The sequence below is a fragment of the Falco rusticolus genome, chromosome 5 (assembly GCF_015220075.1).
Source record: "Falco rusticolus isolate bFalRus1 chromosome 5, bFalRus1.pri, whole genome shotgun sequence".
In the NCBI taxonomy this organism is placed as follows: Eukaryota; Metazoa; Chordata; class Aves; order Falconiformes; family Falconidae; genus Falco; species Falco rusticolus.
In genome coordinates, this window is record NC_051191.1 from 61,393,325 (window position 1) to 61,415,757 (window position 22,433).

Below are 22,433 nucleotides of genomic sequence, written 5' to 3' on the forward strand. Positions count from 1 at the left end.
CCCCAAGGAACTAGAAGGTTTGAACCTCCTGAGATGGCATGTGCCCAGAGTGCCTTTTTGAAGAATCACTTGGAATTGACTGTATATTGATGAAGTACCATTATCCACACATGCAAGTTACAATTTCATCAGATACAGAGGTAACCGCCTGAACGCTACTTACCATTTGGGACGCACTGACGTGCTTCATCTCTTCTTCTCTTCAAAGATACCATATCTGAGCCTTAATTTTCATTTTAAGGCGCTGCTGCACCAACCTAGCAATTATGTTGTATATTAAAAGCACATGCTTGTGAGAGGCAAGAACTGCCTCAATAAAACAATGACAGCAAACTGAGCCCAGGCCCAGTCTGGTAGAGTTTTGTTGTTACTGGCAGGGCTGGAAGTTCAAGACGTAATGTGAAGTACTTCAGGCTTTTGAAGGATTTTGGGAACAGACCAGGGTGCCAGTTACCACCTTTTTAGATGCCAGATTTTCACGACCTAATGTTAGGCACATACGGACAGAGTTAGACAAATGTGCCCCCTAGCTCAGAGATCTCTTGGGCCTTCCTCCCAGCCCAGCCCTCCTCTTCCCCCTCTCCCCATGCAGCCCAGCTTCTCCCATGCTCTGCCTCTTTGCTGAGCTGATGGAGCCCAGCAGAGCAAACTCCTACTGTCTCATTTAATGGTATCTCAAACACATCAGCAACCCTCTGCCTCATGCCTTCCAGGCCCGAGTCTCCCATTATCTGTTCTTTTTCTCTACACAACAGCAGCATGGCCAACTGGTGGCTTTAGCACATGACTGGGGGATGTGTGGGCAAGGAAAGCGGGGGAGAAGGGGGCAGAGGGGGCTGGGACCCCAGCACCGAGCCCCATGGCCCTGGGCACCCATGCTGTCGGCAGCCGAGGCTCCCCCCAGACCCAGGCTGGGGGCTGACACTTGCCAGAGACTGCAAGGGGTGCAGCCACCACCCCTCGGTTTGGGGGAAGCCAGGATTTGGACCCTGCCGTGTCACTTGTCCTCAGGCCAGGGAACACACCTGGCCTTGGTTTGGGATTTTGTAGTGGTATTTCCCAAGCCAGGCCTGCGTAAGGCCACAGCAGGGGTCTGCAGGTGCAAGAGAGAAATTCTCTTAAGACCTGACACCATTCGTTCACACTGGGATCCAGCTGCGTGCCCAGCCATCCCACCTGCCCCGCAGCACGCCGTGAGGATTCCCTCTCTTTGGAGGAAGCACTGGAGATGCAGTATCCTAAAGACTCATTTGTGGAGCAAGAGGATCCAATTTAAGCTCATATTCCTGCTACTTTCAACTAACTTATGAAATTCTAAAAAAAAAAAAAAAAAAAAAAAAAATCTCCACTCAGCGTCAGATCAATGGAAAACACACCACAAGGAAGATTTCACAACTGCTAACAGGAGGAGGAACACAACTGCCAACACAATGCCAGCGGTCAGTGCTCCACCCCTGCCCTGGGAACCTGGAAACGCTTGTGTCAGGACTGGAAGCCACAGAATAAAAGCCCTGGCCTTCAGCTCACTGGAAAATGTTATAAAAACACACCAGGAACCAGCTAACGGTATAAAGAAAAAAACCGCAAACAATTCTGAGTAATGTTTAAGATAAATTCATACAGCAAATTCAAGTCTGCCTTAAAGAGAAAGTAACTCCTGAGAATCTTACTAACAGAAAGAAAAGAGCACAATGAGTGCATTCTTCACTGCTTGTTTAGGTTTTCCCATTTGTTTCCACTAATGGAAGGATCACAAATAATTTAAAACAACAGCAGTTACTCTGTTACTCGGTAGACAAAGCTCAGAACACAAGGAATGAATCTGGAGCACACAGCTTTTGGCAGTTTACGTGAAGTCTCTTACAGAGCTCTAGAAACAATCCTGCCCACCTTTCAGTTCACTGGCTCCTCTGCTCCCCTGCTTCTAGAAACACGTGTTACTTGTTTCCCCAGGAACACCCCACAGTCAACCACCACGGAAATTTAGCAACTTGCCCTAAGACTGGGGCGTTCTGAGCAGTGGGCCGTGCACACAGCTCGTGTCCTTACTGGAAGCCTTCTGAGCACGGCACGTGCTCACTCGTATCCTCTTTTTTTAACAAACTGTAACAAAGCAATAGCAAACTGTCGCTCATTTTGAACAGCAGCAACACAACCACTGTATAGACCGGGCAAGTAATTCCAAAATTTCAGTTCAGAGGCCACAGCTAGCAAGCTGCACGGCACAAAGGCATGGAAGGGGGCTGAGTAACAGTAAGAGCTCAGCAACTGCCGGAAAAGGTGGGGTGGGGAAAACCTAAGAAAACTAAGGAAAAAACCCCACGAGATAAGCAAGAAGTAACTTGGAAAATAATTTTTACAAAAGATTAATGCTCAACATCATAATGCTTATCATTATACACACACAAAATACACAGACAAATAACTCACTCTCTTCTCTGTATTTTCTCCTCTGCCCTTTTCTAAAGGAGGGCAGAAATTTGAAGTTTGTACACTCAGACCTTTGAAAAAACAGACACACACTTCAGTGTTTCCAATGTGTTTGATAGGACAACCACTTTATTACAAAGAACAAACAATGCTTTGAAATAAGACTGATCAACTTGAATTGTACAAAATGTCAGTTTCCTTGTAGAGGTCATTAAGTAACAGGCTGTAAGACTAAGTTCACATCAAATTCGCTAACCTGAAATATCAGATAACAACAGTAATACTTATTACATCTTCAGAGTTTATGGCATGATCATGTGCTCTACTCCAAACTACATTCAAAAGATATTGCTATAATTACTTTGAAAACACAAAGTGTAGGTTATTTTTCACTTCATTTCCACTTTCACAAGAACATTCTTAAGGTGAAGCTGCAGCAGTGTCTGCCATAACAGGCACAACTGTCCTATACTTACACAGTCACAACTTCCCTAAGGAGTTTAGTAAACCTAGACATTCCTACAATATGGATACTGCCATCTGATAGATTTCAGCTTCTGTTACATGTCCTTTAGCAACGTATGAAATAAATGGGTAACACAGATCCTCAAAGAGCCGATGTCAACAGTCTTCTAAACGAATTTCAAACAAAACAATCAGTATTTGTCTGATATCTAGTTGATAGGCAAACAGGTGGGATTTAGACATTATAAATACAGACCACAAAGTGTATTTTACAGTGTGTACCACAATTTCATTTTAAAGTAAAACCGTGACGAACTGAAGATTTGCATATGAGCACTATTCAACATCACCCAACTTGGACAAAGAAGAGAAAGTGACATCTTATGTCAAGTCAGCTGAAGAAAGCACACTTACAAGGAAATTATACTTTCATTGAAAACACCACAGTTTTACCCTTTGGTGGTTGTGACATACCCACTGAAAAAGAAATTGTGCAAAGCGTGTGAAACCAAGTGCAAAAAAACTCCACCCAGACATACCCAACAGATTTAATTCTTAAATAACAACTCTACAATCACAGCTATCAACCAACAAAATCAAGCCACAACTGTTTTCTCTAAAGGCTTCTTTCACAGTACTAATAAGAAAACCCAAGTTCTATTCTTCTAGTTAACAGTTCGTGTGTATGGTGTTTTAGTTATCAGACAGTATTGGTAGTGAGTTCATACCTGATGAAATGGACCATTAAAACACAAATATTTTAAAGCCAGTTAACTTCAGGAAAGTCCTATACATTCATACTAAAAACACTGTTTAAAGTGAATCTGGGATCTCTGTCATTGTCATAAACATAAGATTTTTCTCTGGAGTAAAGCCACGTGTGTTACTCCTGTGCCACAATTAACACTATTATAGCAATGTATGGTCCCCAGCATTTTGTAGCTGCTATTATAGCATGTGACGTGTTGTGATAATTAAGGCTGCATCAGCACTTCGGTTATGACCCTGATTTTCAGGGTAGCTAAAAATTGGCTATTAAATCTGCTCTGGGATACTTGAGCTGTTACACCTCTACTACTTCAGTGATACTTCTCCCACCAAACCAGGCACATCATTTATTTTAGTTTATATATTTACAAACGCTCTTAAGACAAATTTAACTGGCAGAGGCAAGAAATTCGGGGCAAAATTAAAGTGCAAAGTATAAACTTAATTGCACAGTAAATAAATCAGATTTGATTTTAAAATAAATCTTATTTAGGTGCCTCAATCTATTCACCTAGTGACCTTGTCCAGCTCAGCCATTTTCCTCTACACTTTGGTAAACACAGGTTTATATATAGATACATAAATAGCATTTAAAATGTTTACCTTTATTTCACTACTGTGAACACATTTTTTCTTTTAGCATAGGAATGGATCAACCTATTCCTAGAAGTAATGCTTGTTGAATTTATCAGCTAGCTAGTTAATGTAAAATGATGCATAGTAAAAGGGAGATACTGAACTTGATTGGTAGAATATACTGGTAAAGCAAACAAGCACTTAAGAAGATTAACTGGAATAAATATGTTGAAAGTTGCCATATAATATGTGCAAAATTGCTTACCATGTATTCTAAACTTTGGTTAAAATTTTCAGATTGAAGTTTTACAAAAACATCATGGAAGCAACACAAGTGATTACAAACACAGGAATGAGGTAAGTTATTATTAGTGCAAAAAGCAAGCATATGCTAAAAGCAAAGCATATGGATTTAAAAAAAAGAGAATGAATCTCATGGAAGTTTTAATACAAGACCAGAAAGGTCTCTTGTAAACATTGGTATTTACAAGTTTAAGATTTGTACAACTACAAAAGGATAATTCTAAATATTAGTAGTGCATTTACAACGAATTTATGTTTTTTGCGATAAGAGAAATTACTAAGTTTATCTTTTTCCTTTTAAATCTTCAGGGGGTATCTTTTCAAGATTAAGATATTTGTTACAAATAGTAGAAAAATTATTTCTTTACAAAAAAAGTATATATTAAAATATTTATACATTTTAAGTTACTATATAATAACTGGAAATTTTTGCCTTGTCCTCAGGCACCACAATGAAGAACGTGATATAAGGAACTGAAACCAAACAGAATTTGCTCATATACCAAATCGTATGAGTTATCTATGCAAGATCCGTAGCAATCACGGGGACTCTACCTCAAATACTACTGCATGTGCCATTTATTTATTTATTTATAATTTGGAACTATTTTTTACATTTTAACTATCGCTACCAAAAAGAGCAACGGGATAGAGTATGGTCCTCCACCCCACCATCTTCAATATAGTTTCTGTATGTACTCACACCTGAGCAAGTCTGCGCAACGCTGATGTTCCAATGTAAAAAAGGTCATATATTTTTAAGATAGAAACAATGCAAAAATAAAATATTTGTAGCATTTACAAATAGTACAAGTTACATTAAACACTACATTCGAAACTTGAGATTTATTATGCTGTTTCTACTTTGAGCTTGATGTTTTCATATCTGCAAAAAGAAGGAGACATTATTAAACGTTTCAGAATTTCACAGGGTGTACATGGTCAAATACTTCCAAACTACTGTTTCAGAGTTCTGGGATACAAATCATGGTCAAAACGCTTGCCAACTGAAGGGTTAAAACAGCATCAGAATACTAAATATTACAGAAGACAACTTCTTCACTGTTGTTCTCCATCTTAGAAAAACACACGTTAAGAAACAAGCAGTGGTGCATTCAACAGTCTGCTTTCAGCCAACACCCTGTGGATCACAGCCCACAAACCGAGAGCTCACCTACACTGATGCAACAGCTCATTGCTCCCCCAGCAGGTGGCCAGCCTCCCCTCACTGCCCTTTGTAACCTTCCTCCATGCTCACAGGACCTCTTGCTGAGAAAAGCCAGCTCCCAACTAGCAGAAAGCTAAGCCAGAAAGGGGAAGGTGTGGGAGAAGCCAACAAAACTTCTTGTTTTGAATCCCTGGATTAGCTTACTTCAAAGGTGAGGCAGAACTGATCAGGCTAAAAACTAAGCTTTATTTTCAGTGGATCCATTCCCACCCCCAACTCATCATGAACCTGTACAAATTCAAGCACAGGAACAAGATGACAAAACCTCTTCTGGCTGTAATGCAGACTTCAAAGTGTGTATGCATTGCAAAAATGCACCTGAAGAAAAATTTTTCTAATAAGGACGGGGAAAAGATTGAAAATAAAACTGATTACACCCCTGCGCATAACTGGATTACTTCTTATTAGAATGAAAAAATTTGAGCAGAAGTGAAACCCAGGGAAATCAAAAGCTTACTAGGCTTTTGTTATTTGAGGGACTGGGTAAGACTCAATAACCAGCACTTCAGTACTTGCTTGTCTTCGCTTGTGAACAAGTAAGATTTTTTTTAAAAATGTTATGCCAAATTCAACAAGTAAGTTTTCTTAAAACTTCTATAAGGAACAAAAAAACATTTCAAGAACTTCACGCGCACTGCTGAGAAAACTGTTGGTTCTGGAGACACAATATGCCCTTCTCTCTGCAACAGCTAAAGCCCATTTAAATGCCATGTCTGACACTGATTTTACCTTGAAGCCATCGAACTTGTGTGGCTGGTCCATATCCTCTCTCATTCTTTGCAGAAATTCTGAACACTATAGCAGGTCGGGAAGTGTAATCGACATGAGCATTTGAAAGCTGGGCAGCAGTCACTATACATGATGTTTTAAGACCACAGTATATTCTCATAAATACAAGCTGACTTGGATTTTCCTGTAACTGTGTGGAACGGATTGCTAAGTAGGCAGAATATTCTAAAATATTTCCCGAGGGTGAGGCAGGAGGCTCCCAAGAAAGATGAATACAGTCCACACTCTGAAGAAAAAGGAAGAAAATGTGACAATATGTAGGTAACCATTAGATAGTCAAATATATATAAGTATCAAAAAAACTCAACAAAAGAGCAAAAAAACCCTCTAAAGATCATCTGAAAATTCTAACCTAACATTATCACTCCTTGGAGGTAAGGATGTGTCTTTTGACTTTCTTTTTAAAAAGCACTGTAAACCCCTATAAATTTAAGGATGCAGAAAGAAAATAATGGGGAAACTATCAGATGATTGAGTAAAGTATGTATCTGGTAACATGATCATTAAGCCTTAAAATAATTCTTTATAGCAAATTTCTTAAAGAATATTACATTTAACAGAATTAACGGAGTAAGCATTTGACACTATCGTATACGACGATTTTAACTTGAAAAAAACACCAACAACAAACCAAATAAACACCAGAGTTCTAGTCACAACCTTAATCTCAGAATTTGATACACCAGAACAAGAATTACCTCTATTTCTCACCTTGGTGATTTTGACTGTTGAAGGAGCTCCAGGAAAACCTGGAATGCAGGTCTTGAATTCACTGATTTTACTGAAAGGCCCAACACCACAGCCATTAATTGCTGCAACTCTGAATCTGTACACTGTGCCTGGAAAAAGATCCTGTTTCTTAAGTAATCTGTAGTCTGGCACATCTGCACCTTCCATCTGAAAATAAAGCAACACTTGTGTTAATTTTTTTAAAATCTTCTGAACACAATTAGCCTAAAAGTGGGTTGTGATAACCAAAATTGGTAAGTTTAATTGAAACTGAAAATCTAATACTTTCGTACTTAAATCAAAATTTACATAAAGGTTCTGAGGCACTACTCACCTCACAACGTTGATCAAAGATGCAATATCAGACTACATCTCTAACCAACCACCCCCCTCATTTTTCAGTCATTTAAATTGAACTGCACCTCTTGGTTAGTTTTACTCAGGAAAGTAAAAGCTAAGTAGCATTTCCAACTGCATAGTTTAATATTTAATTAGCATACTCTGTGTCCTAAAAATATTTTACTTTCAAAAACAGTTGTTCCTATGGTTAGGAGTTGCAATTTGATGCATAGGTAATCAAAGTCATTTTAAAGAAAAGCCCTGTAAGTTAGTAACAAATAGGTTTCTGAAACATTCTGTGCTACTGTACTTGCATGTTTAAAATACGCATTAATGCATGACTGAAACTTCCAATGGAATTATTTTCTTTCTGAATAATGTATAAGTCAAAATCCATGTAAATAGTGCAGAATGTATTACACACTAAACTAAGATGTGTAATATTATAGTGAAGTGCTTCCAAAGAAAATGTTCTGTTCTTTTGTTTCTGTCTCAACAAAGCATATACCCATCTTTTTTGTTTCTAGTTTGCCAGACATCATTAATTCACACTTTTACCACCAAACGTGCAACATTTTTGGAAGTTTTACACCTACAGCATTTCATATATAAACTCCAGTGTGCAACAAAATTAAGTTAGAGAAATCTATTAACAAACCCACTACAGTTCCATATCTAGTCTTTTTAAACATCCCAGCCTGCATCTTATTAGTATCGTTAACAATTTGGTAAGCAAAAATTCTGAAACAGAGAAGAGACTTTGATTGAAACATTTCCAATGCTGTACTGAAATAACGTATTACGAAGTTGTGGGGTTTTTAGTTTTTAAGAATTGTTACGGTATTGAAAGTTCACTAAGTTTAAAGGTTCTTTCCTAAGCCTAGAAATACTGAAAGAATTAGCAATAGCAGAATAAGATGTTCCATATTATCATACAAAACAACAGAAGAAAATTATCTCGTTTAGGAATAGTATAAAAAAGGTGAGAAAAATGTATGAAGAACTACTGGTCACAAAATACAAAATTCCTGTAAGCACCAGCTCCTGCTCCTGCATTTTGTTGCCATCCATATGAGCAACAGATTGCAAAATACCCAGTGCGGTTATGCCAAAGAAGAATTAGCAGCTACCTTGTTAGAGGTACTCAGTGTTTCCTCCGGCAGCAAGTAGAACTGGCTCACCACAGCGCTGTTGTTCTTAAAAATTCCAACATCATACCACTGCCTGTCTCTTATTTTCACCGGTGCCATCTGTCTTTGTGGAGTTTTCTAGTATTTGAAGAACACATTATGTAGACTACCCATACTCCAACATAATGTAAAAAAAAATGTTAAGACTCTAGTATATGTAAGAGACAACCCCCTTTCACACCCGTGTTACTTCTATGTCAAATGAATATCAGCGTATTATTAAAACAGTATTCAAAACCAAATGGTTCTTATACACTGACTTAGACACAGTCCATCATTTAAAAAAGAACAAAACAACCGTTGGGATGTCACTTCTGACGTTCTAGTTTAAAAAGGCAGGGGAAGAAGTTTAAAGCTGTAGAACTAGGTGTCTGTAGCAGCATGTAGTTGTGAGTTAATTTCACTCAGAGGTCAAGAAGTTCCACAACATGGTCCAGCATCAGTAGCTCTACCTGGGCTTCAGCTACACCTCAGCCCCAAACACACTCTCAAGCTGCTGCTGAACTCGCTTGCAGCTGAGAACAGGGCTTCTGCTGTGGCAGGGGGCGATGGCGGTGGAGGGCACGGGAACTGTTCCCGACTGGCCCAGGAAGACAAACTGCCTTTCTTGCTTGCCTCCAGGCACCAGGGAGGGTGCTGGCATGGTCAGCTCGCCCAGCACTGACAGGCAGTGACCCTGCTAGCATGGAAACGGGGCGGGAGTGGCAGCTGCTCCTGGCAAAAGCACCCAACCCTTTCGTGGCAGCAGCTGCTTCTTCCCATCCTTAGCTCCTCTCTTTTGGTGGCAACAGTGGCACCTTGGTTTTGTGTATTAAGTTGTAAGCAGGTGAAATAGGAAGCATTTACTTTTTCAGGCAGTATTTACAGCTTGCATAGCCAGTCCCCATCTCCTCTAGGGAAAAACATCAAGATGTCAGTTTAGTTACGTTTCAAATCTATAGATCAGCAGCTAACACTAGTCTGATCTAATACATCATTTTAAATTCAGTTGTGCACACAGAAAAACATTTTACATTTGCACATCATGCAGCAGAGAGACCATTCCACTGTGCCAGTCAATAAAAATGACTCAAGAGCTGAAAACACATACTTGGATCTCCTCCCAACTACACAACTGCTACTCAGACTCAAATCAAACCCACACAATGCAATTAGTTTTACAACAGAAATGTTTACCCCGTACTATTCACTTCAAGCCCCAAATATACACTGCTTTTCTTTCAGAGATAAAATCAAAGGAAAGCAGAATTGCCCTTGAAACTAATCAACAGAACAATAAACACAGCAATTTGATTATACTTTTTCAGACTTACAGAGGAGTGTGAATCATTTGTCTGTCCAGTACTGACTCTTGCTGAAGGCATGATATAAGCAGTTTCAGCAGCTAGAAACAAAAGGTTGTATTTAAAAAGATTAAGTGATACGAAAAATGTACATAAAGTCCACAGACTATGAAAGTTGACCTCAACAGCCATTTACAAGTATCTGTTGCAAAAGTACGTCTCAGAGTCCTTTTGCGTGTAGTTCTATTTATAACATGAAAAACTAATTTTGGCTTGCATCATATTTGCAGAACAATTGTAAGAGCCTGACGTTGCAGGCTGCTGCTACACATAATACAAACAGAAGGCAGGGCTCAGAAACTCCCAACAAGTGACAGAATTACAAAATTAATATTAAATATTTGTGAACAAATAATCTAAATACCAGATTGAGGCACACACAGATGACATTGTATGAATAGTCTAAGCATGAAATCTTAACTTGAATGCACTGTTTCTGACATCAACACAGTCTGAATTCTGAACATGAGCAGTTAAATCTTTAAACAATACTAACAAATGGGAAAGAACATCTATTAAATTTAAAATGGAATATTAAAAAAAAGATAAATCAAAGCACATATACACATGAGCAACACAAGGAACTATTAGTATTCTGTACTTGTGTTTCTGGGTTTTGCTTTTAAAATACGATACTGTTTGGTAAAAATTACACAACTCACAGAGCGTCAATAAGAGAATACGTTTTTTTTAGTTAACACTCAAAACAATGGCAAGCACAACCTGTTGATATTCATGAAAAACAAAACTCGAAAAACTACCAACATGTTTAGTTTCTGCTTCACTGCTTATTTCAGATATTTCAAGCAGACTGTGAAGAAGTCACCACATTTGACTAGTGGTGAGCTAGCCACAGGAACTGGCCATATTTGTTAACAGAGGTCAGTTGTTTAAAATCAAAATCATCTGAGGTTACTATTTGTAGTCTCTTGCTGACTAAATAGACAATCACTGAATGGAAGCAAATTTGCTACGGGCACCAAAACTCACTGCCACTGCTATTTATAAAATGGGCTTCTGCATAAACAGGAAACAAAGTGGTTTACAAACGTATAAAAAAAAAATCTTGATTTTAAAATACATTTACATCATAGCAGAGATCATCCAGGCTGCCCAAGGTCCTCAATGCCCAAAGCCCTATTTCAATCCCAGATACTAGTCAAGATGGGAATCCCACCACACTAGAGGAACTCTGACGGCCTTAGATATATATGGCTCAAAATACAGTATGTGAAACACATTTCAAACCTTCAGATTTTGAATTGAATGTTGTTAGTGAAGTTTCATCTTTAACAACTGCCCCATTTGTACTTGATGATTCAGTTTTAACAGCCTGCTGGGTTACCATAGTTTGTGTGCTGGAGACAGTACTGGATACAGAAGCATCAGGATTTACAGTTTGTTTGTCCAAGTCATGTAATTCCCCTACATGTGCTGAAGTCTGAGGACCTTAAAATAAGAAAATATTAACCAGAATTCAGTATTAATAACACCCAACAAATCTCAACTTGATCTAATGGCTTTAGTTTCATATAAAAGCAGAGTTTAGCTCAGATTTAGGTTAGAATAGATCTGATTGTATTAATTGCTAATGCTTTCTTCAGGTATATACCTTAACACGAGTCTGTCTGCACAGTCATAAACAGACATACATAAACAGTTATATTAAAATGGTAATTTCATTTGTTTTAAGCTTGCTATTCTATATCAGTTTGGTTGCAGAAAGATTAATTTTAAAAAAATCCTAAAATGAAATTAACCACACAAATTAGTATCACAGATTTGTAACATTCAATTTAAGATTAAGCACTGTGAAAGCCTATTTGTCTTAGCACTAAGATCCAAAATTTCCACACAGTACTTAAATTCCACTGTGAATAAAATAAAAATCCAACAGCCTATAAATTACATGAAAGTCAAATACAAACAGATCAGGCGATCAAGCCTGGATTCACCACACTGAACTCAAGGCACTTCAGTGAAATGCCTAAATCAGTGCCTAGTCGTCTTCGATTTCCTCTACAGTCAAGAGATAAACAAGCTCCTCTCTACGTTGCCTAAAATTTTAATTGGATAATAGCTTTTTCACTACTATGAGACAGAAGTAGTGTCACAGACAGCCTGGAGTTACCATCACCTTAATGTTGTAAAACGAATGTGGCCCTGTCATTCTGTTCTTTAATGTTAAAAATGGCTATTTATATTTAAAGAGAAACATTTACCATCATAATAATAAATATATTGAGAATTTCACGTCCCTTGCAACACTTCAAACAATTAATTTTCCCTCGTATCTTCCTCGTAAAAATAAGTACAATAGTAACTAGCACAAGTTCTTTTTTTTAAACTATAAAGGCCTTCTCAAATAATTTTAAACTGAAAGACAGAAACAATCTTATGTTTATGAGATGAATTTTAACTCTTTTTCATTAATTTTTATTCTACAGTCATCTTACTTGAAGTACAAACAGGCAAAAGAGAAGGGGCATTTGATTCTTTGAATCCTGAAGCATCTGCATGGTTTTTCATAGTCTCCTGTGTAATCTTGTTTTCAGGTGCTGCAACCTTTTCTTTTCCTTCTACTTTTAATAATGAGTTGGATGAAAGAGAAACTTGGACCTAACCAAAACAACACATTTGTTAATGTTTAACTGCAAAGTCCAGAAATTTCAGTTGCAAACATGGCATGAAAATGCTTGCTCAAAAACAACAAACGGAAATCTTCCAACAAATTCCCCTAGCACTTTTAATTAAAATAAGAAACCAACCTCACAATCCACCTTAGCTTAACCATTATAAAACAAAAACTCAAAGTCTTAAGTTGACTTGGAAGTGTCCCTGACACATACTAAATTTTATCTCAAAGTGAGCTCACATTCTTATGTTATTACATGGAAATTCATTGATGCATACATTTAGTCTGTTGGGGGGTACTTGAGGGATGGGGAAGATCCCAATTACAGAGGCTTTCAACCTTTGCTTTCCTGGCACATACCTAAGATATTTCTACTGTTAGTAAAATTTACAGTACTTCTGCGTGTGTTTTCTACAGGAATACATTACGGATCCCATACAGACCTGAGGCCTCACACAATTAAGAAAAGGCCTAAGTTTCTAAAGATGTGATCCTTTAGCCAGAGTTTGTCCCTCTTTCTTCTAAATTGGCAAAACAGTGGAACGTGTACAACTCCACAACCAGAATAGGTAATAATTGGGTTTATTCTGTACTAGGAACCTACAACTAAGTAGACTAGCATAAAAACACTAACAAAGGAATATGCCCACATATTTTTGCCTCTCACATTAATTTCACTAACATTTTGAAAATGAATAGCATTTCTACTGGTATCAGGCTCCCAGTCAGCATTCGGGAAGTCAACAGAGTTGCAGTCTCCTTTTTGCATTACCAGGAAAAGGACTTTAAAGACTGTCTGCCAATCACAAAAGTAAAAAGGATGTAATAAAACAGACATAACTGCTTCAGCAGGTGTCTCTTTGGGGTTTTTTTCCTTTTTTTTCTGAGTCCTAAAAGGTATGAAGGGACTTCTAAAACTGAGAAAGTGTTTTGACAGTTCTTCTGCTTCCCACACTACTTTGCCACTTAAGCATTTTTTCACTATACACTTACATTATTAGGAATGACATTATTTGTTTGGCTGGGATGATCCACCTTCATTTCTGGGTAAGGGATGCTAGGCAGTGATTGTGGACTTTGATGTAGAGAAGAGCCACCTTTCAGGTAAACAAAAGCAAACTTCAATCAGTTACATAAAACTTAATATTATGTTAGTTGGAATCTATTCCAGTAAGCAAGAGGGAGACGTGAAGTTGTTTGAAGGAAGACTTGGTTGTAAGACTGAAATGAAACTGCATGGCCAGTCAGTCAGATAAAATCCCTTCCTCAATGTTTCCTTTCTCAAATTGTGCCCAGCACTGTACAAATATATTCATATTCAGGTAGCTGGCCAAAACTGGCACAGTCAAAGGTGAGTTTTCCATAATTATGATACATGCATCTTTGGAATAACCAAAGAAAGAGGGTCCCCCTAAATGACTTTTTAGGAAACACACTGCTATTACTTACATATGCAGTCCTCTACCTTTGCACAAACATTAGCATAATGTGATCTGACTACTACCTTGTGAACTCAGCACTGATGTCTCAGGAACCCCAGTACCAGGTATTCCAGCCACTGATGGCATTGGTGAGTCAGCATGTAACTGAAGAAGATATCCTTCAACTGTAGGTACTTCATCCCATTTCACTTGAAAAGAGTTGGTTGTAGCTCTAATCAGCTGTACCTGTGATGGTGCTGGAGGTTTCTCTACAAGAAACCAACAAAACACAGATGGAGTGTTTGAAATTGCCCTCTTTTTATCAGTTTAAGCAGTATCTACATAATGCAAGCAAAAGCAAAAGCTCCTTTTTCACTTAGGTGCAATATATACCAGATTCAACAAGGAACAGTTGTCAAAGGTGACAAGTCAAATCAGAGAATATAAAGTGCCATTCTAGAGTGTTCAAAAACGTTGAAGTTTTGACACTTCATTTTTAATGGCTCTTCTGCTGCCAGTAAGTCTTTGGGTTGTACATACATCATTGTAGGGATTACAGAGATATGAGATCCTCATCATTTCCTAAAAGGCTGCATGCATTTCTTTGGCTCTTAAAGCTTTATGTATTCCTGGAAAGGATTCACAGAATATTGTGCTTCCTTTTTGCCTTCTCCCTGCAGCTAAAGTGAGCTTTCCCTCAAACATCTTCTGCAGAGACTGAAGCCTAGGCATGACTCAATGCCAATGACCTGCTCCTCTCACTTGCCTTGACGCCTGACTAGGCTAAACTCTCAAGCACATCCCTCCCCTGTTAACCATCTTCTGACCTTCCTGAGGAGAGGGAAAAAGAAAAAAAACCACCAAAACAAAAGGGGTGTGTGGGTGGGTGGGTGTGTAGCAGGGGAGAAACCACAATCTCCTAAATGTTTCACAATCTCCAGTAACCATTCTCATGTTTCTGCCTCAGCAGGCAGCAACTCTCTCCTAAAAGCACTATTTTAGTTCCCTCCCTCCCGATACCATCTCAGTGTCCTGCCATCAAGCCGGCTAACCAATGAGTGATTAGCGCTCCAGAATTCCCTTCAGCCCCAGGAACAATTTGGTCCTTTCTCAGATCTGACGTTATCTTTTTGCTGTCCAAGAGATGAGGAAGCAGCAAGCAGCAATGATCCCAAGAGAAGGAGGGATTTGGTAAAAAAAGAGTAAGTAGCAGCAGAAAGGTTCACTAAGAAGAGAGGCCAGGAACCCTGAGTTTAGGTAAAACACCCTTTAGCATCTTCAATCTACTGACTATGGCATGCGATACAGAATCTAGCCACAAAGTTATTTCAGGGGCTCTTAACAGGCTTTTCTAATTTTTGCAGTTTAAGTTACAGCTGTAGCCTTCAAACAATCAACAGTGAAGCATCATTTATTTAAATAAGCTTTAAAATTTAAATAATCTTTGAGTTTGCTACAGCTTTAGCTGATTGGATCATCAATGATGCCAGCTTCCCATATGTTAATAGAATATGGAACATATTACAAGTCTCTTTAGTTATTTCTGACTCACCAGTATCAAGGTACCAAAGATCTTTGCAGCAAACTTGATTGTTCCAAGCTTTTCTGTAACCATCTCTACCACTCCAGATATACAGACGAGTGCCAACCGCTACAGCACAGTGTCCTGCTCTTGGCCCTGGTAACAAGTTACTTTTGTCCTCCTGGCAATCTGAGATCAGACCTATCCATTCTGTGGTATCTAGTAAACGAAACTTGAAAAATTTAGTTTCTAGATGTTTTCCAAAACAAGCAATATAGATATTAATACACTTAACTGCTCAGAGAAAATGAAAATAAATCACCTCTGTTTTTATAGACAATTGCATTTAAATTTGCAATATTACAAGAAGAAGGTCGCTTTCCAATTAGTTTGCAAGATACAATCAATTAATACAGGATGAATCTTCTGACCTCTGGTTGTCTCTCTCTGGTGAATACAAGATCAGAAGTTGAGGATTCAGGGACAGTACTATCACATTTAGAAAAAAACTCATTTCAGAATCTGCCTCGTGTTCTATAAATGAAGGAGTATTTTATTACTTAGCACAGATTTGCAGCAGCAAACCTGCTGAATATTCAAAGGAAAATAAGAATAATAATAATAAAATCACTTCTTAAGAAAGATGTAAGAAACTGGCATCTTCCTTAGTCAGCTAGGATTACAACTGTGTGTCCTAAAACTTTGCTCAGGGTCTTAAAAATATTTATTCTGCTCTGTTAAGAAAGTATTAATTTAAAATACCCACTCCCAGAAAGGCAGAAACACTAACCCAAATTAAGATAAGAAAATGAACCGGTACATTTCCATTCACCATCATGAGCAGAAATTTCACCTCCTGCTGACTGTGGAACCCATCCACCAAAAACATACATTCTGAAATACAGGAAAAGAGAGAAAAGGGAAAAAGAAAAGAAAAGCCAATTAACATCCAGATCTGCTGCATGTGCTCTCTCAAACGAGGACAAAACAGAAAATTTCCAGTACTTTACAGTTCTGGTTTACAGCAGATTTTGTATGTGTCTACTCTCTTTAGATAGAACGTATTGTTGCAGACATCTGCCTTCTGAAATTTTTGAGTAAGTTAACCGATTAAAACCCCAACCAAACAGAAAACAACCCCAAACTCTTCAAACAACTTCCCAGAAACAGAAGTTAATACTGGATCTTTTTAAAAACTACCAAGTGCTAGTACTTTCCAAGTGTCACACATTTGCACAGAATTTCCACAACCCTTTACTGCAGACCCCTCAATAAACCATTCTAAAATTATAAGACTGGTATCTAAGTAAGATACCAAAATTTAAAAACATAACACAGGCTACAGACTAACATTTTAAGTAAAAAATAAAAAGCTAAGCTGTTGAATCATGAGATATAAAGCTTTCACACCTTCTCCTCTTGCCTTTCTCCTCATGCCAGCTTGTAAACTGATATAAAAGGGACTGAAACCCATGTTTAAAAAGTCAATTTTATTAATGCTATCTGCCAAAACAAACCACATTGGTAAGAAGTGAAGTAACAACGAACAGACTACAGAAAAAATGGCCCACAAAAATGTGGAATGGTTTTGCCTAGAACTAGTTCTACACTTTGGGCAGTTTCTTTGTAAAAAAGCTAGTTCATTGTGCCACAGACACAGAGGCACTCAAGTTGGCTTCTGCCAGAGCCAGCTCAGGTCCAGCTGAGACAGCTGCATAATGCACAAAGGTGCATTAAGAAGCCTGGAAAGCTACTTGTGGGTTGGGCAGACTGTCCTACCATGCAGAAACATTGACAGTTTGATACCCTTATATTAACAATCATACTTTTTAATTCCCACTGAGGTAGGATAATAGAAGCAGGAAAGTATTCTACAGGGCTGATGGTTTATACTGAGCAGTAGTGGATAAGCATCGTCATTCTCCTACTAGGTGTACCTTTCTAGAGTTGAGCTTTTAACAACAGACATACTTGTTTCCTATTACATTGGCTGTATGGAGACTGCGAGGAAGTGGTACTGTCCCCTTAGTTTCTGGTCTTGACCAGGTCATGGTTTCTAAAAGAAAAAGAATAAAAACCCTCAAAAAACTTGTCACTGTGTATTTCACTACCTGTATTTTAGGAGGCAACATATGTCTTAATAGTCAACAAAACAAAATTTCACCTTTTAAGATGGCCACTTTAAGAAAGAAGACACAATAACAAGCACTTCCAGCTTCTTTTAAAATCCACAGGAAATACTGACAAAGTAATTGGTTATCACTTTATCAAAAAAATATATTATGGTTTCATTATGGTTATTCAACTTGTTTATCATAGTGACAGTCTTTAAAGCACTCTAAGGAAACAATCTCAAGTGTAACAAAATCAGCGAGGATAATATACGCAAACAATGCTGTATCTGTTTTAATTCCAAAAATTACAAAAGGTTAACACTATGGTGTAAGTCTCAATAATAAATGCACCACATCATGCCATTAATCATTATGTACTATAATTTTTCCTCTTAGCCAGTAAGGCCCCTGCACTGACTTCTACTGGCAAATCAACTCACCTATGTCAAGTTCCCAGAGATCATTAAGCCGACAGCCACACATCCCTCCAAAAATATACATCTTTGGACTTCCCAAATCTTTTCTGCAGTATACGATGGCTGTGTGAGATTCTCGGGGAGATGGCAAGATCCCTTTGGTCACAGGAATACTCCAGCCAACAACGCCAGAACCATGTTGCAGCTCCAGTTCATAGAAATCATTTAAATATCTAGGGTATTATTGTCAAAGTATGAAAAATTCAGTTATAAGCAAGAATACAAGTGAGCTTTAAACCCTGACCACTTCCAAGTATTACAGACTTCTGTCTTGGGAAAGTGTAGAATTTTAAATTCTCAAAACATTTGATGGCATTGTGGACAGTACCAAAATTAAATGGATTTAAAACAAAAAATGAACTATTATAACTTGTTGCCTCTAAGGAAACATGCTTTCGTATCATACTTCATACACTATTACATGAAAAAAACATTCAACACTGGTAAACAACTTGGAACAAACTGCGAAGCTGTGAGAAATATATGATGACGTGGGACATTAGAGACTAATTTCTGCAACTCTAAGGCAACGAAGGTGAAAAGAAGCTGTTACTTTTCTGATGTCTTCAAGCTGGCCAACAATTAGCCATTTGTTGCTGAATCTATTGGTAACATTTTTAGATAAGAGTATTTGATTCTTGGCATTCACACCAGATACCTCATTTACTGAGCTGAAAATTTCCAGTTTATATGGCAGGTGAATGTGGACATAAAACTGCAGCATTATAGCACTGTTTACCAATAATAAAGGCAACTTCAGCTGTTACTTCAAAAAATTTCCAGAATAATTCATAACTGTTTTCCACAGCATTACAGAGGAAACTTCCATTGTGAATTTCCTGATGACTCATGAGACTTTGCTGATTTAATTCTAATAAACACACCACACTTAAAAACATCACCCAAAATACTGGGGAAAATACCTAAGTCAACTCAGGTTTCCCTTCAAAAGTGTCAGAGCTGTCAGTGTTACATATTGTGGGATTAGCAGAAGAAATATTTAAGCTTCTTAGCATATAACATCTCCACTGCACAAATAATCCAAATGTGAGTACTTCGTACAAAGCCAGCTTCCCTACAATATTCCTTTTCAACACTGTCATATCTAGTAATTTATTTTTGAAGACATTGAATTCAAACCAAATCAGCATACCTGGGAACGTTATTATTTGAATCCTCACTTTCATTTGCCAGGCCACCAAATAAATAGCACTTGTTACCATATAAAGAAAAGCTGTGGCCAAGTCGAGGACAAGGTGGTGATCCAGTGGCAGGAGCTTGAGGTTTTACTTTTTTCCAGAGCCATCGACTTGCCTTAAAGACATGAAAAATATATTCAGAAATATCTTCATTTATATTTGTTCACAGTAAACAGAATTAGATAATATTAACACTTGTATATTTTCTGAATTACTTTTAGGGAATGCTGGGCTCTGCTCAGTATATACATTAAAAGGGACACATAAGAGCTAAACCTCATAAAACATTAAATATTTTACACGTTATTTAGACTAGATGGAAGTCTTTTTTTCAAAGTTATTTAGATTTTCTCCATCTTCAGAACATATTTAAAGAGTTTATTCTTCCTGGAGCACAGCAAAGCTCACCTAAGTTTCCTCTGCAGTTGATAATATAAAATGTGTTCGTTCACAAATGATTAAAGTAGTCTTCAAAACTTAAATACCTTCATGCGTTTCCTACCTGCAATTCATATAAATCATTACTGTATCTTCCATATTCAACCATTCCTCCAAAAACTAGTATTCTGGTACCATCACAAACAAATCCATGTGCTGCACAGCCTGGAGGAATATCTCCCCTTACAGCAGGAAGGAACCACTGATTTGTAACTATAGTATAGAAGGGGGGAGGAAAAAAAGAAAAAAAAAAAGGAAATTTCAAACACCAAGAAGGAAAGTTTCTTTTTCAACACCTGTGCTTTCTACAGAATTATCTTTTACCTGTAGATAACTGTGAATGGGCTGTTTAATACTAAATTTTAATTGAATTAAACCCATTTTTTTTTAATAAAAAGAAAAGCTAACACCTCTATCAAACCAACATTACCCAATATATCAGTGAGCACATGAGGTCACTGTAACTAAGTCAGTTACCAGCAATTTAACAGACTTGCCAAAAAAAGAGGCTAATGAGGAACATAAGTGCAGTTCCACACAAAAGCGGTAACGCTACCTCAGAGGGAGCTAGCCCTAGAAATAGAAATTATTAGAGCTACAGCAGCATGGCAGCGTGCCTGGACTTAACAGCCCTATTGAAAAACTAATTACACTGTTCTGGACACGTTAGTATCTACAGAACACTGTGCTGATACATGGAAGAGGACAGGCACAGAGGCAAAAAAGCAAATGAGAACACCTGATCCAGCAGCAGCATACTGGCGTTTAAACTGCTTGGAACCAAAGAATTACAGGAGATGTTGCCTCCTTTCTCCTCAGCTTTTTTCATGAGCATGAAGAGGAAAAGTGTAAAATTAGAAGCTTCTAGTGAAGTGCTGCAGGGGATTAAGATGCCCTTGCTGTGTGCCAGCTCCTCAGAAGTCATCACACTCATAGCAAGAGCAATGGATGATATCCTGAACTCAGGCAGTCCAGGTCACAACCCTGTGTCTCGGCTTCTGTCCAAACAGAAAGGTTAAGAGATTTTTTTTTTCCCTCCCAAGAAAATCTCAAAAATAAGATCTTTAAGCTACCATGGAAAATCTGCTTGCAAGAACTCTTAACACTAAGCATTTCCATCTTAATAAGCTATCTCCAAAACACATTTGTGCTCCCAGATTTTATCACTAAATCACTCAATAAAAATACCATCACCTTTTTTTGTGTTTTTTTCTTGTGGGTTTTTTTTTTCTTTTTTTTTTTTTGGGGGGGGGGGGAAGCAGGGCACAATAATAATAATTTTGGAACGATTCTTGAAAGTTGGCAACTTAAAGGTCTAGTATGCTCTCTCACTTTGGTGTGTTTGGCACTGTTACACAAGCAACCAACATCAGCTGAGCAAGAAGCACCCATCAGTCACCCAGCTCTCCTGCCACTGCCCAGGCTCTGAAATTACACAAAAAGATTTCGAGCCTCACACAGCATCCCGCCCAGTAACTATTCAGGCATCTCATCTCTCATCACGAATAAACTCGGTCCTGGGCAGCTTCCTGTTTGGAAAGGCTCCCAGTGCCAACATGGTCACTTTTCTGACCAAGGTTTCTGTTCCAGCCTGTTCAGCCGGCTCTCGGAGCCGCCACCAGAGGGAAGGCGGATCCTGACAGCGGCGGGGGCTAATCCAGCCGGGCCCTGCCTGGGGACACCTGGCACCCCGGCTCGGGGGGCTGGCAAAGCAGGGCAGACGCCAGGCGCATGAGGGAATTTTCCCGGTTCTTTTTTCCCCAGAAATGCGCATTAACCCCGCACCACCAGCCAGGGCGCATCAAAGCCCCGGGAGGACCCCTCGGACAGGCGCCTTTACCCCTCCCCCCCAAATTTCGGCTCCAGGCAGCTTTTCAGCGCGGGGACAGCCCGCCCGCCCGCCGCCCCTCAGCGCCAGCGGCTCAGCCGAGCGCCCCGCGGGCAGCCCCCGGGGAGGGCAGCAGGTGCGGAGGACCGGGGAAACGACGCCCCCCGCCCCCCATATGGAAGCCAGCGCCCACCGGCGGCTTCCCGCTGCCACCGGCGGCTACAGACGTGACAGCGCCGCCGCCCCCGCCCCCGCTCCGCCTCACAGCCCCGGGCGCCCCCGCCCCGGCCCCGCCCCGCGCGCTCCCTGCCCCCCGCCCGCCGCGAGTCGCGCCCGGGGCCCCGCCCCGCGCACCCGTGTTGTAGACGTGCAGCTCGTCGGCGATGCCCTCGTTGCCGCCCCCGAAGATAATGACCAGCTCGCGGATGGCGACCGCGCGGTGCCCGTGGCGGGAACGCGGCACCGGCCCCGTGAAGGAAGACACCCGCCTCCAGCTCAGTCCAGCGGCGGCCGCCGCCATCTTACCGCCACTCCCACAATGCACCGCGCGGCCGGGGCAGGCCGGCGGGGGAAGGGGAGCGGCGGGTGGCGGCGGGGCGCCGCCGCGGGTCACGTGACGCCGGCGGGGCTGGGCGCGTGC

The 22,433-nt window shown here is 39.5% G+C and overlaps 1 protein-coding gene across 3 annotated transcripts; it reads right to left on the bottom strand.

The window, feature by feature from the left end:
• Positions 1 to 2,530: 2,530 nt before the first annotated feature.
• Positions 2,531 to 22,423, bottom strand: HCFC2 (host cell factor C2). 3 transcript variants are annotated; one of them, XM_037387466.1, is made up of 16 exons: positions 22,148 to 22,423; positions 20,030 to 20,178; positions 19,482 to 19,642; positions 18,293 to 18,501; positions 17,710 to 17,794; positions 16,529 to 16,632; positions 15,769 to 15,957; positions 14,300 to 14,485; positions 13,789 to 13,892; positions 12,617 to 12,779; positions 11,409 to 11,609; positions 10,131 to 10,201; positions 8,758 to 8,895; positions 7,271 to 7,456; positions 6,500 to 6,785; positions 2,535 to 5,428 (listed from the first exon to the last, which is right to left on the bottom strand). In XM_037387466.1, exons 1-16 carry the CDS (start codon positions 22,311 to 22,313, stop codon positions 5,403 to 5,405), a joined length of 2,424 nt encoding a protein of 807 aa, XP_037243363.1. In that variant the 5' UTR covers positions 22,314 to 22,423; the 3' UTR covers positions 2,535 to 5,402. The 3 variants fall into 3 exon arrangements, with proteins under 3 accessions (XP_037243364.1, XP_037243363.1, XP_037243361.1); XM_037387467.1 differs by having other exon boundaries at positions 2,531 to 6,785; positions 15,769 to 15,894; XM_037387464.1 differs by having other exon boundaries at positions 2,535 to 6,785.
• Between the last annotated feature and the right edge of the window lie 10 nt (positions 22,424 to 22,433).